Below are 20024 nucleotides of genomic sequence, written 5' to 3'. Positions count from 1 at the left end.
AATCTACAGATTCAACGCACTCCCCATCAAACTACCACTGGCATTTTTTACAGAACTTGAACAAAAAATTTCACAATTTGTATGGAAACACAAAAGACCCCGAATAGCCAAAGCAATCTTGAGAACGAAAAATGGAGCTGGAGGAATCAGGCTCCCTGACTTCAGACTATACTACAAAGCTACAGTAATCAAGACAGTATGGTACTGGCACAAAAACAGAAATATAGATCAATGGAACAGGATAGAAAGCCCAGAGAGAAACCCACACACATATGGTCACCTTATCTTTGATAAAGGAGGCAAGAATATACAGTGGAGAAAAGACAGGCTCTTCAATAAGTGGTGCTGGGAAAACTGGAAAGCTACATGTAAAAGTATGAGATTACAACACTCCCTAACACCATACACAAAAATAAGCTCAAAATGGTTTAAAGATCTAAAAGTAAGGCCAGACACTATCAAACTCTTAGAGGAAAACATAGGCAGAACACTCTATGACATAAATCACAGCAAGATCCTTTTTGACCCACCTCCTAGAGAAATGGAAATAAAAACAAAAATAAACAAATGGGACCTAATGAAACTTAAAAGCTTTTGCACAGCAAAGGAAACCATAAACAAGACGAAAAGACAACCCTCAGAATGGGAGAAAATATTTGCAAATGAAGCAACTGACAAAGGATTAATCTCCAAAATTTACAGGCAGCTCATGCAGCTCAATAACAAAAAAACAAACAACCCAATCTAAAAATGGGCAGAAGACCTAAACAGATATTTCTCCAAAGAAGATACACAGATTGCCAACAAACATATGAAAGAATGCTCAACATCATTAATCATTAGAGAAATGCAAATCAAAACTACAATGAAATATCATCTCACACCAGTCAGAATGGCCATCATTAAAAAATCTACAAACAATAAATGCTGGAGAAGGTGTGGAGAAAAGGGAACCCTCTTGCACTGCTGGTGGGAATATAAATTGATACAGCCACTATGGAGAACAGTATGGAGGTTCCTTAAAAAACTACAAATAGAACTACCATATGACCCAGCAATCCCACTACTGGGCATATACCCTGAGAAAACCATAATTCAAAAAGAGTCATGTACCAAAATGTTCACTGCAGTACTATTTACGATAGCCAGGACATGGAAGCCACCTAAGTGTCCATCAACAGATGAATGGATAAGGAAGATGTGGCACATGTATACAATGGAATATTACTCAGTCATAAAAATAAACGAAATTGAGTTATTTGTAGTGAGGTGGATGTACCTAGAGTCTGTCATACAGAGGGAAGTAAGTTAGGAAGAGAAAAACAAATACCATATGCTGACACATATATATGGAATCTAAGGAAGAAAAGAAAACGTCATGATGAACCTAGGGGTAAGATGGGAATAAAGACACAGACCTGCTGGAGAATGGACTTCTGGATATGGGGAGGGGGAATGGTAAGCTGGGATGAAGTGAGAGAGTGGAATGGACATATATACACTACCAAACGTAAAGTAGATCTCTAGTGGGAAGCAGCCGCATGGCACAGGGAGATCAGCTCTGTGCTTTGTGAGCACCTATAAGGGTGGGAGGGAGGAGAGGCAAGAGGGAAATGATATGGGAACATATGTATATGTATAACTGATTCACTTTGTTATAAAGCAGAAACTAACACACCATTGTAAAGCAATTATACTCCAATAAAGATGTTAAAAAAAGAAAGCCTACTGAAGATAGTCACTGTCAAGCACGTATTTTAAATCTCAGAATCCTCTGTCCTAGAGAAATCTTAGTGGAAAGCCTAGTGTGTAAAGAGGCAGGAGGCGCTGTACGGGCAGGAGAAGGCCCTGCCTCCTCCTACCACACTCTTCTCCCTCCCGCCCCACCCCAGGGGGCTCTGCGAGGCAGGGTCTGAACTCCCTATCTGAGTGACAACCATTATTCCTTTCCTTGGGTTCTCCCCCGACCTCATTAGCCCATCTAAGCTTAAATGAACCATGACAACATTTGCAAAGCACCTTGCTAGGTGCCAGCACATGCAGAGAACAGCCTAAGTGGCTGCTGCAGTCCTCCCTTGGCTTCCACTTCTTTCATTCTAGCTCCTGGCATCCTTGATTCCCCGTGAAGCCCCTGGGAATCGCAGATGGCTAAAAATGAGGCTTCTCAGACCTCGTTAATTTTTGTATGCTGCCACTTCAGGGTAAGAAATGGTGAAAGGAAATGATCCCCAGCCTGTCTTTCTTCGTTTTTACTCCCTCACTCCTCCTATGCTCTACCACGATGGGACACTCTAGAGATCCACATTCTAGGAAGGAGACTCCCCCAGCCAGATTTCCCTTTGGTGGCAGTTTCTTGAGGGCAAGTGCAATACTAACTTTTAAGAAGTGAGAAAAGTAAGGAGAGAACTTTTCTGAAATTGTTGTGTGGAAGAAAAGAACATATTATACCAATGCTCTGACATTCCTATTAGCCACGAATGTGAGAACAAAATCTACCACCGATGGACTCATGGCATAAAAGAAAGTAACTGGAATTTATTCTTGGTACAAACAATGCTACCAGCACACTACATGTATAACATAGAACACTAAAGTGTAATACATCTTAACTCCTAGTCAAATCTCCGTGGTCTATATTTAGAAGAGTTTTATGAAAACAAACAAGGGGGTGATCCCCAAGTTGTTAAAATTATTCAATTGTACACCTAAATAATTTAGACAATGAATATCATTAAGAGTCTCCAATTGGCTAAATAGGATCAAATCATCTGTAAAGATCTCTTTTAATCCCAAGAATCTACTATTTTCTATTAATATGTATTTTTAAATTTTTCTCTTTATTTTCACTATTTCTCATACAGGGTATTGAATGTATAATTAAGGCCTAGCAGCTGCAGTCAAGAGAAGGATGGTTGATGGTATTACACAGGAAGCATTTATCGTAGATTTGCCCACCATATAGAAATATGCATTCTCTCTTTTGGTTAACTTCTGACCCAAACTAGAAATTACTCTGCCTACTTAAAGCAGCAGAGAATAAACCCCTCTTCCCATCCCCACAGCAGAACAGAACCCAGAGCCCTCTGACCCACGAACACAGAGGTCTCAGTTTTAAGGGACAAATAGCAGTAGGACCACACAACAGAGAAAGAAACCAGGCCCCCGTAATGAGGACCCAGCAGCAGATAGACATTCTGAGAACAGTGCTGGAGGGAAGCAAAGCCTCCTGAGCAATACAATTGACAAAGCCTCTGTATTTAGAGGGAGCTCTGAATAATGAGGGGAAAAACAGAGGTTGAGACAGGAGCATACAACCCCATCCCAGAGCAGGATGGCCCAGCCCATGTGCAGGAGGGGCTCTGCGGAGCCTACAGACCACAAGAGGTAAACACAGGCCAGGACAAAGACAGTGACCTAAGGGTTTTCACTGGCTCCATAACAGAAGGGACTGGAAAATGAGACCAAAACTTCAATGTATCCCATCTACAGTATGTAGTATCTGTATATTATGACATACTTATTACATAATACAGTTCTCAATCAATAGCATGTATTTGGCTACTCTACGTTAGTGTGTTTTTTCAGAGTCTGAAGTTAGAGAGCCCCTGTGAACACAGATGGGCAACTAGACTAGGTAAGCTCTGCTGACAACTGCAATCAGGACTGTGGGACCATGTGACGGGTGGACCCATGGCAGGACAGACAGCTTTTGCAGGATTTACTGCCATCTAGGTGAGCTGGACTTTGTCCCTGTTCTCCTCTGAGGAGAGAGACTGCCAGGAAGAGAGGCATATTAGTCTTTTAAAATAAGTTGAGGATGGTATCTAGTTTAGTGGTAAAGTCTTTGAAGTCACTGACACATAGGATCAAATTCCTGCTCTGCTGCTGTGACCTTAGGCAAGTTATCTGGTCTCCTTGTACCTCAGTTTTCTTGGCTATAAAACTGGGGCTAATAACTACCTATCTCACAGGGTTGTTTTAAGAACAAAATAATGCATGCATTAAGTGCTTAGCATAGTGCCTGATAAATAATTGTTGGCATCTGTGTTATGTTTAGTAGCTGGACCAAAATGGAAAATAAAACAAAGCAAAAATCTAGATCCTGTAATGTCTACTCTCTCTCCTCCTCCTCCCCCTGAAGTTAAGTAACAATGAAGAATAACAAGGTTGGACTGAAAATCTTAAAGACAACATTTTGGATAATGAGTTTGAACCTTTTACACCATCTCCCATTGAGTTCTCCCCGTCTTCATGTTATTCCTTCTTTCTGTAGTATTCTCACTACTTCTTCCCTACAACTCACCTCCATGAACATTCCTGTAAAACCATGTTAAGTTCAGTCTACTTATTCACTAATATGTGAATAAATTACTCTATCAAAGTGCTCTGCAGTTCATTCAAGCCTGTTCGAATTTCTCCTTTCTCCTGATGATTGTATCTCTACTCCCTCCATACTCTCAGTACCATCGTCAATGGTAAAATCAAATATTTAATACATCTATTCTCCTTGACATAGCAAGTGCTTAATACATACTGATCGGGAAACCACAACAAGACTTCTGGAAAGAAGCGTTAACAGGAAGGCATAGAAATGGTGTAAGTGGTTAAGCTATATTCTCCTTGCACCCAGGGAAGACAAACTGGTAGGTGACAAGCAATCCCTGATATGTGGTTCATTAGGATTACATTCTACACTTACAGCTACACGGAAGTTTCCAAGTCTGTACTGACATCTTTTTGCTGCAAGGGGGCTCTGGGAATTGCTGTTTTCTCCACTGCACTAGCAAAGACGTATCAACTTATACGGCAAACTACACTGGAATGCTTTCCAGTTCTCAATAAGAAGCTGTCACTCCTTAGCCTATTCACTAGCCACCATCAACTTCAAAATGTGGAAAGCCTGAATTTGAATTTACTATAGGAACTAAGTAAGGGGCTCCAAACAGTGGAGGGAATTACTAAGCTTTTGCTTTTGGAGACGTAAGATGGCATATCACAGAAATTTCTCCAAAATTACCTCCAAAGCAGAGCCTTTAGAACCTTAGTTCTGGCTGTGCACAAAGGCCCTCCTGTTACTTAGGGTACCATTTTGAATATGTGACTTAAGCATGTTTTCTTCCTTATTCAAGAATAATGTGGGTGGGTGCAAAAGAGGCCAATACTTGTATCTGCAATGACAGCTGGGACAGGGTTCTAGGTCCGTGGAGTAGGTAATTTTTAGTACTTTGCAATATCTGTGGTCCCAATGGGTGGGCTAAGTTCTCTACTGCTGAATGTAGATTTATCCTGATTCCAAGTCCCCCGAATCTTTATACCCACTCTATCTATCCAGCACCCTACCAAGGAATATTATATCTATTGCCTAATAAGGAAATGCAAACTAGAAAGAAACATCTAACTATGGCTATTTCTGCTCACACACAGTGAGGTACCTGTATCAAAAGCTTTGAAAAGAGCTCAGAGATACCACCTTTTTCTTGTGAACTGAGTGAGCACAGCTCAGAGCAGTAAGGTGCTTGCAATGGCAGCCCAGCCTCTCCCAAAGAAAAAAGGTTACATGCTAGAGAGCAAAACAAATGACTCAGCTCAGAGAGAAAGTGTTTAAAATTTGGGGGGGGGGGGGACATAGTATGCAATACATATTATGAAAATGAAAATTTAAGAATTTTTCCCTGTGCTAAAACTGTAATTAAATCTTATTTAACTGTTTCCTCTAATGACATCCATTTTAATTAGGTTTTAATAGACTGGCAGCCACAACCTATAGTTTTATGTAGCAAAATAAAATTACAGTCTTGGAAGACATTTAAGGAAAGAGAACCATCAACACAGATGAGAGGTTACAATATATCCCCTCATCCCTAAAGACCCCCACGGTAATTAAGTGTGCTGAACAGACAGCCATTAGGGCTAACAGTAGGTGTGCTCACCAATCTGCACTGGGCTTGAAATAACTCTTGAGATCCAAGGGTTATTTCTGTGACCTGTATTGCAGAAAATCTGCATCGAGTAAAGAACACAACTGAAAATGTATGTATTCTATAGCCCTACCTAAGATGTGTAGCCACTACCAAATATGCAGCCTCTACTGTTGCAATGGGCTGTCTTAAGATTTTAATATATACATGTTCTTATAGCTGATCATGATACAACAACACTCATCTTCAGAAGACTGCCATATGTTTGGGAAAATGAACATTATGTAGAGAAAGTAAAATTAATATATGAAAAACTGATTCACACGCAAGATAAATGTATCTGTAAATGAGATGCACTAAACAGGATCTTAATAGTATGCATCTGTATCTATTTCACACTACATTATGAAAATCAGGGAGTAAATCAGAAAAATTAACTCAGACCAAATGAATATCATAGGCATTTATTTTAGAAAAGAACTGAGCATAATCATTCCTTTGTTAGCCAGAGGATGGGGCAAAGAAATTGGGCCTTTTGCTATCTCAAATAAATAAGTATGCATATCTTTATTTGAAAGAAGAGTTAAATGAATATGTTATTTTTGAAACTAATTTTGAAACATCGGTAATTAAATTTTAATAAATCACATATACTCAAAAAGTTGTAAATCTTGGGGAGGGGGATATCTGATCCTATGAAAAAATACAATTTTGTAATCTGGCTGACAATCTGATGCCTCTAAATCTCTCTGCCAAGAAGCAGTTACTTGGCTAAGATACTCTTACTAGTACACTTTCATCAGATTAAGGCTTTCATGCCAGGAATTTTTTTTCTCTTGGGGTACTGGCCATTGCCAGAAATGGACCTATCGAATCTACCGGTGCTAAGGAGTTAAGCATCTGAGATTTAATTTAACAGTTTCAGCTTTATTAAGCTGTCACAGAGCGGCCCTACTTTGATAACAGTAGCTGCTCCAATTATGGCTTGGTTTAGGGTTGACAAGTATAATGATTCATTCGTGGCACATGAGAAGCAATAAAAGGTTGTTTTGCATTACAGCTTTAAAAATGTGGGCACTTTTTTCATTTGATTTGTCACTTAGCTTTTGCTAAGAGGACATTTAAATTGCAGTAAAAGGCAAATGGGGATTTTAGTTTAAATGTAATCCCCATATTTAAATGATCTGTAATGGTGCAGTGTTGGAGTGGGAACACTATTGTCTCACAGTGGGTCCTGATGGTGACATGTGACATTTGTATTCAGGTCCTGTATTATCCATGTGGCTAAAGGGCTTCCAATTTCATTTCACAGCCAGAAGCCTGCAGAAAACACCAATTAACTTGCAGATCCCATTTGCCGACAAAACTCAGCCTCTTCTCAATGTCTGGCATCTGGCAGTGCTCAGCATTTAATTCCAAAGCAGAGCCTTGAAGCAATGTGAGCCCTGTGCAGGGGCACAAAGTCAAATTCCCCCATTTTCTTAAGAAGCAAAATTCTTTCCTTTTGTAGTCCAGAAGCAACTTTTAGTTAACTTTTTGGTGAATGAATATTAAGATGTGATAACTATTGTTACTCCTACATGAGATTCTTCACAGAACTTAGAACTCATTAAAATGGCAAGTGACCTCTGCTCTCACCATCACAGTATGTAGGAGAATTTATAGCAGTCTAGTGATGATTGGGTTCGGGGGAGGGAGGGTGATTTGTGAAAAAAGAAAATACAGGGCAAGAATATGTATTCTTCATCCTGGACTGAAATCAAAGAACTTGTTTAAAGCCTGGTCCATAACTAGAAAAGTAGTCCATCAGAGGGTATAACTAGCATTAGCTAGTGGAAACTTCCACCTAATAAGAATTAATCCTTTTGATTGAGGGCTGAGGTACATAATTTTCAAAGCCAACTTGCGAAAGTGAAATAGGACTAATGGATTAAATGCAAACCCTTAAAATTTTATTTAACTATATCACTTGTACATTTTTTTTTGGTAACCAAGAAATTTAGTTGGTATTTTCTTTCTAATTAGTTATTTGTTAATTCTAACTTCCTTAAGTACCAAAGCTCTTTAAATTTTATTCATTTAATATTAATCCAATAATAGTGGGTTTTTTTAATGCTAATCCTTTTTACTGCCATAAACCAACTAGTCAATTCAACAGTTACTACAGAGTTACAAGACTGAGGAGTCTTTACTTGTAAATCACTCAGTATTCTATAAAAATTTTTGTTTAAACCATGTATTACACTTGTGTTCTCCAACCACCACACCGGGCCCCCAAACATTTCCTTCCAATATATTGAAAGGATCCACTGTAGTTACAGATTGATTTAAATTTTGATTGGGGGAAAGGCCACTAAGCATTACTTCAGGTGACCCAAGGGAAGTACTAAGATTAAGCTATTACAAGATACTTAATAAAAATATTAGGGGAAAAGGTCAACAAATATCTAACAGCTGGCAAATAGCAGACGCACGTTAAAAAAACAAACAACAAAACAAACAAGAGTTGTCATCCACAGCCCAGTTCCTGAACATACATCCTATTAATGGGAAAAAGGAAACTTTGGTGTCCAATTCTCTACCAACCTGCTGTACAACCCTAGGTCACACTATGTCATTTTGTGGAAGTCTTCTAACCTCCTCAGACTTCAGTTTCCTTATCTGTAACAGTTCATCTCAAAGGTCCCTTCCAAGCATTATTATCATGTGGTATCTTCACAGACATCAGCCTCTCTTGGTCTAGACATGGGATCAATAGCATGATGTGTTCCATCATTAGCCAAGAGGAAGACAGAAGGTGAAGGTATGAAGACTTCTACTATTCAATTACACTGAAACTAGGATCTTCTAATAAATATATGCATAACGTAAAACTAATACAGGCATTGACAAAATATTTGCCAAAAATTCCATTTGTCACATATAGATTTCTTAATAGACAAGATAACAAATACATTATTAATTTCCCTAGCAATGAGCACTGAGTAACAAGAGTCACCCCCCCCCAAACTTCCCAGTGAACATGAGTAGTACATTTCTCATTTTTTCAACCACCTGCTATATTTATATCTTTATCATCACGGATTTGGGAAGCAATAAAAATTAGAGTTTGCTGTGTCTTTTCCATTCTGACAATCAGCAGTCCATTGAAGTCAATAATAACGAAAAAAATAAAATGAATATTCAAGCTACTTTTGATACTTTTAATGTGGGCAAAAGAGGAAAACAGCCAAATTTTAGCTGAACTGATTACAGTATCAGTCTAGAAATAAGTAATCAGTTCTATTATACCAAATACCTGTTTTGAAATACAGCTTTTTTTTTTTCAAATATTTAAAAGCAGATCCCGTGCTTGCTTTCCTCAACATCAGAAAATTCCCCAAAAACACTGCCAAGATTGGTTCCTGCAAATGTCTCATTCTTCCTATTCTTCTAACCAGTGTATAATGGCAACAAGTTCATATAAAAGTAGCTCTCTCTTCTGCAGTACTCTGACCATGCTCTTTAAACATTCAACCATGGTCTTTGTCCCCACACAACTCAATGGCAATCCATCAGGAAATTTATACTTACCCAGCTCATCCCAGAGCTGCCTATATTTGTCAGTCATTGCGGTGCCTTGTTGCCTCCAAAGTGACAGACGAGGGTCAGCCATGAACTGCTCTGTTATCAAAGTCAACATTCGGGCCCCATTTGAGTCCCTCATCTTCAACATCTCCCGCACCTAGTGGGGAAAAAACAGACCTTCAGAAAAATGTTAAAGAATGAACAGCAATACAGAGACAGACTACTTTATTTCTTTGGGGAGGGAGGGTGGGGTGGTGGTGGTGGTGAAGTCTTGACACCATCCTTCTTAAGCAAACAAAAGTTGTTAAAAACGAGCCTCTGAGGGACTTCCATGGTGGCCCAGTGGTTAAGACTTCACCTTCCAATGCAGGGGGTGAGGGTTCAATGCCTGGTCAAGGAGCTAAGGTCCCACATGCCTCGCGGCCAAAAAAACAAAATATAAAACAGAAGCTGTAATGTAACAAACTCAATAAAGACTTTAAAAACAATAAAAAAAGGTCCACATCAAAAAAAAAAAAAACACCTTAAAAAAAGAAAAGGACAACAAAAAAACGAGCCTCTGTCCTAAATGGCAATTTAATCAGAGAACTGACCATTAATTTTTTAAAATTATGTTTTAGAATCCACACGAGGAAAAGAAATTTGCATAACTTCCCAATTTTCCTCCAAAATGTTTTTGTCAGCCTACAGAAAAATAATACCAAAATAAACAAATCATTTGGCACCTTCCTGACTCCCTAACTGATTGCACTTACCACTATAGTAGCAGAGTCTAAAACACTGTACTGAGAACTCTTTAGAGATCTTCTAAATTGATCTGATAGTGTTTATAATAATAGCATCTGTCCTTCCATTTTTTTTTAAAAAAAGCTTTTTTGAGACGTAATTCACGTACATACAATTCACCAATTTAAACTGTACAATTTAAACCTCTTTCAGTGGTTTTTAATATATTCAAGTACAAGTTCTACAAGTGCTTCATTTTTTGAGGTAAATTAGTAATTTCACTAGATTCCTTCTCACCAAGGATTCCCATGTAAAGAGCAACAGCATACTTCTATTCACTCAGATGGGACTGTTTTCGCAATGGTAAGAGGAAATGTAAAGGGCTGTAGGTTCAGAACTCTCTTGCTCCAAATGAGCAATCCTTGAAGTGGAATCATAACCACTGACCTAGTAAGTTAACTTGGCTTCTCTGCTGGAACCTCAAGCTCTGTCCATTATTCTTCTGTTACATTTCCCAAATAAACGAGGAAACAAGAAAAGAAACACAAGGCTAAGTTGCTCTACAGGAAATCCTAAATGAATCCATCCATTCTTAAAGTGTGTACCGCTATGTGTTCAATGAATAGGAATCCCAGCTGAACATCAGTTCTCTGTGTAGAAAATTAGTGGAGCAAGTTCATAAGTAGTAGATAAGGAGAAGGGAGTCCTTTTATTCAAAATTCTTTCTATGTGAAAGCCACATGAAGGAGGAAACAGCAGATCTTCAATAAAGCAGCCTAAACCTCTAGATCAATAGGTTCTGCCTCAGTCCTGTACCCTGACAAGTAATGGAACCCTCCCCCCAAACCAGGCTTCAGAATTTGAGCCTTGTAGAGAACTCAAATGTACTTCTGCACTGAATCACAAGTGGAGGGTTTTTTCAGTAATATTAAGAAGTACTAAAAAGGAAAAAGAAATGGAGTTGCCATTTATCGAACATCTTGCTAAAGAGTTTTACATTCATACTTACCTTTTAATCTTCACAACAACCATATAAAGTAGGCCAGATTATAATTCCCATTTTACAAATTATAAAGCCATCCCTCAGAAGTAAAGTAACTTGTCCAAAGGACAAGAGGAACAACTGGAATCAGAACCCAGATCTGCCTTAACTCTGGAAGTTATGCCATTTCCAAAATTAGAAGTTGCTCTTACTTCATATGGCATATACAATGTGTACATCATATATAAGGATAAAAACAGCAACTGCAGGTCAGTCTAATACCTCTTTCACATTGCTTCCACTAGGCCACAGTGTACTCTCTGCTGATATGAGAATCTATGAAATACTTCCTGTGTGTCTAAATTTACCAAAACTTTAATATTACCTCTATATATCATGGATTTAATTAGTATTTATTTTCCTAATAAATTTCTAACCTACTACTCAGTTAGCAATAGCAATGAAAATAAATGCTTTACTATTAAGCATACAAACCAGAACTATTAACCAACACTCAAATACATATACGTTAATTACAGCCTGATGGTAATTAATTTTCAGGCTGTTGACTGTGAGGTATTACAAGAGTCTGAAGTGCCTATGAATTACCAAAGAATGATTAAATCATGTGAAATAATTTTAGAGTTAAATGTATTTTTACTGTAATCTAATTCTTGAAAAATTGGCAATCTAAGTATGGTATATGGAAAAACTCTTTTTTTTTTTTTTTTTTTTTTTTTTTTAAGGCTGCACCACGTGGCATACTGGATCTTAGTTCTCTGACCAGGGATTGAGCCCGTGTCCCCTGCATTGGGAGCATGGAGTTTTAACCACTGAACCACCAGGGAAGTCCTGAGATAAATCTTCATTTAAAGGGTTTTCATTAATCACGATACACTAATTTCTGGCTATTAGCAGTAACAGAGTTTACTCTAATTCTTCTGAACTAAAAAAGCTTTTAATTATTATGAATATTAGAGAAGTTGTTTAACAGAAATATCAATGAACACAGTTATCTGTTCCCTTAAAACCAATTTGAATATGTTATCTATAAAGATGGCTGTACCCCCAATAAAAAGACATTGCTTTAATATTATTTAAAAAGCATTTTATCCAGTATTTAGACATGTGTTTATGGTACTAAGAGTTCTGTGTAAAGCAACAGACACAGCTTCTGTTCACAATGAACTTATAATGAAGATAACTTTGTTTCTTAGGCTATCGAATTTTGGTGATGAAAATTAACATTTACCAAGGCCCAACTACTGTTAGACACCATTATAATTTAACACCATAATCACAACAACTTGAATGGATATGCTGCTACTATTTGCTAATTTTATAGATGAGGAAACTGACTTAAATAACTTGCCAAGGTACATACACTCAATAAGATTTAGAACTGAAATTTAAACCCAGGTTTGTATGACACCAAAGTTTATGCTCTTGAAACTAATTTAAAGATACTGACATTAAACTAATTATATAAAGCACATCTTAAGGACTATATTCAAAGGTATGCTCTACTTGGGAAAATTAACTAGAAGAAGAAAAAGCTTGAAAAGATGGCATTTCAAATAACATTAAGCTATTTTATTTTTAGTACTGAACAGCTTTTCAAAATTGTATAAATTGCCACCATTTTATTAATAAGAGCTGAGAAAGACAAAAATGGCCCATATCTTGTGTAAAGACACCTAAGTAAATTAATGCTTGCATTACAACATAAAAGTCTCTAACAGTTGATAATAACTTAGTCTATTCTTCCCCCCTCCCCGCCCTGGCCATGCCACATGGCTTGCGGGATCTCAGTTCCCCGACCAAGGATTGAACAGGGGCCCTGGCAATGAAAGCAGCAAGTTCTAACCACTGGAACGCCAGGGAATTCCCAGTTCTTAAAAAAATAAATAAGAATTTAAAAAGAAGCCTTTATCCTATTGTAAACATGATCATATATACTTTCTATAAATGTATATATTTAGAATATTTCTTTAAAAATAAAAAGTCATACCTTTGCAAAGAGCAAATTAAGCTGCTTCCCTGATCCGTGGTACCCGCCCTGGGAAAGGAACAGTTTAACCTGTTCTTGAACCTGCTCTTCATCTAAGTGCCAGCAGTTTTCATCATCTATACTAGCACCTGCTGTTGGATCAGGAGCACCTAGAAATAGAAAGAAAAAAATAACACATATGCTAGGAAAAACTCTGGGCTAAAAGGGCTCTGATAATAAACTTAAAAAGAATTCTTTATTTTTTGCCTAAACACTTTTGAATCCAATCTCAATTTCAATATACATACAAATGTATGACTGAAAATAAATGTAAAAATTATTCTTTTATTGCCAGAACTTTGCTGATTTGTGCTAAGCCAAAGGGCGATGGATGACTTTAGAGCTGAGATGTTTCCCTTTAAGATCAGAGACTATACCTTTGGAGATGAGTTTACAGGTTCCCTACAGAAAAAAAAATTCACAAAAATGTCTCATTGTAAATATGTGATGTTTATAAAAGCTCTACTGCGTAGGACACATTAGTAAAATGTTTTTCAGAGACATCAGAAAAATATGAAACAAAGTAAACTCAGCAGCGTATTTCTCTTTACTATGTTAATTCAAGAAGCTTTCACCATTATCTGCTGCTGTATAAACTACATGCTGACATAAGTCTTTACTTGCAGAAAACCAAAGATTAAAAAGGGAAATCAAGCCACATGGGAACAGGCAGTGCAGCTGTTGTACTAAACCAGGTTGTAGTATCACCTTGCCAAAACTGCGTAAATATTTTATTGCTGAAGTACGCATAAAAGATAACCGCTATGTAACAAGCCCTGTGTGTAGACTACCTTAGAAACTCAAAAATTACCCAGATATTTAGGCAGGTGAAAATTGTTTCATTATTTATTAATAAAATAAAATAAAATGGTATTTAAGGCCTAAGATTAATAAGTAATACAAAAACTAAATCTAAAATCTCTTCTCAACAGTGTTTCACTGCCTTATCAATCCTTAAAAAAATACATTTGTAGGTGTGGTTCTACACTTCTTCTCTTTTAATGATCTAATGCAGACTCGACTGGCCGAGGAAATAATCACTAACATATGCTTAGAACCAGGGTCCATTAGTCCCTAGGAGGAAGACAATGGGTCTGTGAACCTCCCTGAAAAAAAGTGTGCTTTCATTCATTCAGCCGACATATTTACTGAGTGAGTGCCCTCTGCTAGACTTGGGGATGGACTGGGGTACAGAATAGAATTCCTCTCCTCACAGAATTTAACATCTAGTTCAATGGCTTTCAAACTTTTTTGACTAAGACCCACAATAAGAAATATAATTTACATCATACTCAATACACCTGTGTATCCGGACACTTACATGACCATACCTATTTATTAATTTGAAGCAAAGGTATGATGAAAAAATACCCTTATTGTAAGTGAAGAGATCTGATATTTTCTATACTATTTCATTTTTTTTAAAGGCTTGTCATAATTTTTAAAACTGATTTCATAATGTACAATGGGTTGCAATCCACTATATGAGAAACACTGTTTTAAGTATGTGAAATAAATATCAAATGTAATAATCACACATACAAATATATAATAGTAAGTGAACTAATTGTTTATAGAAGAGGACAAAGTGCCAGGAGATTGTATCAGAGAGCTCTGACCCGGCCTTGAATTGGCAGAATAAGCATACCTTGAGGAAATGGAATTTGAGCTGAGATCTGCCTTAAGTAGATTAGAAGATAAATTAAGGCAGGAAAAGGAAGCACTGGGTCTGCATGTGAGACTAAGAGCTTAGGCAGAGGTCTCGGGCATAAAGGAACATGGTACGTGGATGAAACAAAAGATAGTCCATGTCCATGCAACTCAAAAGTAGATGATAAGGAAGAAGAGCAATACAAGACAACTTTAGAGAAGAGAAGAGACAACTCTTGCCAGGCCAGAGAGCCCTGACGAGTGAGGAGCTTAGTTTTTCTCCCTAAAAGTAATGAATGGGAATTCATGACAAGGTTATCCGAAGTGGAAGAATGGAATACTCTAGATAGTAAAAGATGTTCTGTCCTAATGTACATCAATTTCAACATTCCTGTCATGGAATATTATGCAGCCATAAAAGTGAATGTGAAGATTCTTTACGTACTACAATGGAAAGATAGCCAGGATACACTGTGGAATGAAAAAAAAAAAAATCAAGGTGAAGGAAAGTATACATACTGTGGCACCTTTTATGTAAATGAAGATTTACATAAAGAAGATTTTAAAAGAGTTTATGTGTTAGTATTTCCTTACCTATGCATAAAATATCTTAGAAGAATGATTAGAATGAGCAACCCAGTTACATGAGGGAAGGAGGTTCTTCACTGAATACCTTTTTCATACTTCTAAAATCTTGAAACCACATGAATATATTCATGTATCTAAAAATATCTCTAAAGTGTGGAGAATAGAAAGGGAGCAAAAATATTTAAGAGTGGAACAGTGAGGGTGATATATTGATGATACAATATAGAAAGAATAATAATGGTAGTTTAAAAAACATCAGTGAGAACAGAAATGGAGAACCTGACAGAAATTTAGGATATAAAAACAAAAGAACTTGGTGAAGAAGTAGATACATGAGATATGGGCGATCAAGGGGCTGAGAGAGACATGGTTTTCTGGATTAAACAACTGGACGAAATACTGGACAACTCACTGACACACAGACCACCAGAGCAGGATCAGTTTTGGGGGTGGAAGGGGCAGTGTTTAGATCATAGGCTCAATTTTATTTTTATTATTATTAAAAAAAATTTTTTGGCCACACTGCGCAGAATGCAGGATCTTAGTTCCCTGACCAGGGATTGAACCCACACCCCCTACAGTGGAAATGCGGAGTCTTAATCACTGGACCGCCAGGGAAGTCCATGAGTTCAGTTTTAGACAGGGTGAATTTCAAGTACCTCTGAGATAGCTGGCCAAGAAGAGGGGACAGGATTTCAAGCAGGGAGCTGGATATACTATGGGATGCAATACAGGGTAAAGAGAGCATCTAAGATGGAACCCTAAGGAAGGCCAACACTTAAAGGCTGGGCAAGAGAACGAGGAAGGATAGCAATGGGAATGAGTAGCCTATTAGGAAGAGCAGGAGAGACTGGCTCTTCCAGAAGGCAGAGAAAGCTGTTCCGAGTAAGGAGGAGGCAAGTAGGGAGTTATTTAAGCTACCAGAGAGCAAGGATTATATCTGCCCTGTTCACCACTGACTCCTAACACCTAGCCGGTGTTTGCCATTATCAGGCAATCCAGTACTGGGAGGAACGGGGGGGGAAAAGAGGGAGAGAGAAAGGCATAAATACATTCCACCCCTACCAAGAAAAGGAACCCTAACAGAAAGGAACCACTGCTAAAGTATCTTCACATGCATTATCTCATTTTCTTCTCACCATGTCCCCTGGAGGTGAGTATAGCTATGATCCCCTTTCTACAGAAGGAGAAACAGGTTCAGAGTGGTTATGACTTGTCCACAGCCACAATGCCAAATCCGGTCTCCCATTTCTCTCCCATGTTGAAGAATATATCCCAGAACCTTGGAGCTCAAGTTTAACCCTGAAGGTATCAAGGCAGCAGTTTTCAACCGTAAATCAAAGATAAATTTAGGGAAGGATACTGAGATCTGTTAGCATGTTTCTCTTTTACAGGAAAATTTAAGGACACACAACGTTGTGAAGAGTTAACTAACTACTGGGGTTACATCTGTAACCCCTAATCTAGCTCATCCCTTTGATTCTAGAGAAAGACAGATACAGACTCACAGACACAGACACACAACTGCACAAAGACAGGCCTCCACTTCCTCAACCCTAAATTTCTATAATGTAGGAATAAAAAATTAAGTAATCAGTTGATAAATAAAACATAAATTTACTCTAAACACAACTCAACATTTTAGGAATAAAGACATGTACACTTTACATTACAGACCAGGAAATTAATGTCTACAACAACACCCCCCAAAAGAGCAAATTTATTTATTTATTTATTTTTAAAGAAGATGTTGGGGGTAGGAGTTTATTAATTAATTAATTTATTTTTTGCTGTGTTGGGTCTTCGTTTCTGTGCAAGGGCTTTCTCTAGTTGTGGCAAGCGGGGGCCACTCTTCATTGCAGTGCACAGCCCTCTCACTATCGCGGCCTCTCTTGTTGCAGAGCACAGGCTCCAGACACGCAGGCTCAGTAGTTGTGGCTCACAGGCCTAATTACTCTGAAGCATGTGGGATCCTCCCAGACCAGGGCTCGAACCCGTGTCCCCTGCATTAGCAGGCAGATTCTCAACCACTGCACCACCATGGAAGCCCCTTAATTAATTTTTGGATGTGTTGGGTCTTCGTTGCTGTGCTTGGGCTTTCTCTAGTTGAGGCGAGCTACTCCTTGCCGTGGTGCGCAGGCCTCCCACTGCAGTGGCCTCTCTCGCTGCGGAGCACAGGCTCCAGGCACGCGGGCTTCAGTAGTCGTGGCTCGTGCAGGCTCAGCAGCTGTGGCACACGGGCCCAGCTGCTCCGTGGCATGTGGGATCCTCCCGGACCAGGGATCGAACCCATGTCCCCTGCACTGGCAGGCAGATTCCCAACCACTGCGCCACCAGGGAAGTCCTATTTATTAAACTTTAATGCCAAAGTTTAAACACTTAAATCCTAACATGTCTTGATTACATGCATTAAAGTATTGCCCAAGCCTTGTATAAAATGTAGATTTGCAAAATTTATTTCTACTTGTTAACAGCTGTCTATAATCAAAGACAAACCTCTCAGCATTTAGCTTTGAGAAAGGTATGCAAAGAGAATCATAATTCATGTATTTATACATCTGCTATTAGATATTCCCCCAGTTGGGCAGGAACCAGAACCTGTGTATGTAAATTAAATGATTCATTAAAGTGTTTTAAAACCTATCATATTTTTTAACCCTTATTTATATTTATAATTATAAATGCTATAACTTTTACAAGTATATAATTAATCTTTGTGAGCATTTTATTACTGAGGGTTAATTCTTCAAAGTTTCAAGCCTTCAGGGAAAGTGAAATTATCTGTTGAAAAACGTGAAACAGTTTGTCTCTCACTCCCAGCTAGGGTGTGTGGGTTTGATTCACCCTCCTACCTTGCTTACATAATGCCATAGGAGACGAGCAAAGGAGAGTTCAGAGACAAGAAGGACTACTGTCCAAGTCTTTGGCTTTCCCTTCCTGCTACTTGATTTGGTTCTGATTTACCCCAATATCAAAAACTCTTACCCCAGCGGTTCCCCAAATTAGGAGTATATCAGAACTCCTGAGGCACACTGTGAAAAAACAGATGCTTAGGCACCACTTCAGACCTACTGAATCAGAATCTTTGCCACAGATAAAAAGGCAGGGGCAGTGGGGGTGGGGATTGTGCCTGGGAAACACTAGTCTATATTTGGAGAGAACCTGAAACATGGTGGCACATTTTGGATCTTAGTTTTGAAAAGTATTCAGGGTCCTAAGTCATCAGACAGACGCCTCTCCAGCGTACTGACTGAAGTAAATTTAGGACATATTGACTGAGATTATCTGTCTCTCGTCACAAAAAACAGTCACTTCTAAGCACTGGGCAACACCAACTCATTCTGCAAATTTTAAACTGAGATATTAAGACATGTTCACAACTGGCTTATACTATGTTTGGTACGTGGAATTATCCACAGCTTTGGGTTCTAACGGGGAACTTAAAGGTTTCTCTTTTCTTAAACTGCTGGAAAACAAATTCAAACAAGAAGTGAAAGGCTTTAGTTTACATCTTCATCTTAACTGTGACCTAACTGCTTTAGTAACAACACTGTTGTCCAAATAATGCTTTAAGCGTTTTTTTTTTTCCTTTTTTTTTTTTTTTGCGATACGCTGGCCTCTCACTGCTGTGGCCTCTCCCGTTGCGGAGCACAGGCTCCGGACGCGCAGGCCCAGCGGCCATGGCTCACGGGCCCAGCCGCTCCGCGGCATGCGGGATCTTCCCGGACCGGGACACGAACCCGTGTCCCCTGCATCGGCAGGCGGACTCTCAACCACCGCGCCACCAGGGAAGCCCCTAAGCGTTTTATATTTATGTAGCAGTGTTCTTTTTTGTTAAAATTAAATCGTCAAATTCAGTCTACAGAGGCAGAATGCAGGCAGCAGATGTCTACACTGCAGAGGTGATTAATTCAGCCTCTTTTGCAGGACCTATAGAAGAATGCTATCTCCTACAGTTTTAGTGCCTGCTGTTAAAGATAGGAAACATTAAGTCCGTGGCTTACAAAGACACCAGTACTGTACTACCTGTCTTATAAGCTGAAGGCAAAATCCTGACATCAACCATTGGCACCAAGAGAGGAAAGGCAAGGCAGCAAACTTTAGAGATTCAGGCTCAGAAAAAATCTTTCTTTAGAGGGGACAAGAACTAGAAGACCACTGAAAAATAATGTGCATTGAATAAACACACACTTGAGAAAAGCTTTAAATTTTATTCTTACTGAAATCCCCATTTTGAGGTAGTGACTAATGCCTTTATTTCAATATACAATTTTGTGGTGGCTGAAAGAGCCAGATCCTTTATCACCTATTCTCAACGGTCAGTCCATGTAATTCTACTGCCATGATGCAGTGTGGTATCCTCTCCAGGAACTGTTAGAGGAAAACCTGTTTTCCTTAGCCTGCAGGCTAATGACAGAGGGAGCCCTGGCATGCACCAGGCTGTGCTCCCTCAACAAGCCACATTCCCTTTAGCTAAATTCCAAGGAAATAATCAGGATATATTAATATATATATCAGTAATCAGGATATATCTCAGGGAACT

General features: G+C 38.6%; 1 protein-coding gene across 1 annotated transcript in view; it reads right to left on the bottom strand.

Moving 5' to 3' along the window:
• ZSWIM6 (zinc finger SWIM-type containing 6) overlaps window positions 1–20024 on the bottom strand; it is a 222509-nt gene that overhangs the window by 49394 nt on the left and 153091 nt on the right. The window contains exons 3-4 of the mRNA XM_059060965.2: window positions 13205–13353; window positions 9492–9642 (exon numbers count right to left, since the gene is read on the bottom strand). Coding sequence (XP_058916948.1) covers window positions 9492–9642; window positions 13205–13353 — 300 coding nt within the window. The remainder of the gene's footprint in view (window positions 1–9491; window positions 9643–13204; window positions 13354–20024) is intronic.

This window comes from Kogia breviceps, chromosome 4 (assembly GCF_026419965.1).
Source record: "Kogia breviceps isolate mKogBre1 chromosome 4, mKogBre1 haplotype 1, whole genome shotgun sequence".
NCBI classification, from domain to species: domain Eukaryota; kingdom Metazoa; phylum Chordata; class Mammalia; order Artiodactyla; family Physeteridae; genus Kogia; species Kogia breviceps.
This window is presented reverse-complemented; position numbering and strand designations above follow the sequence as displayed.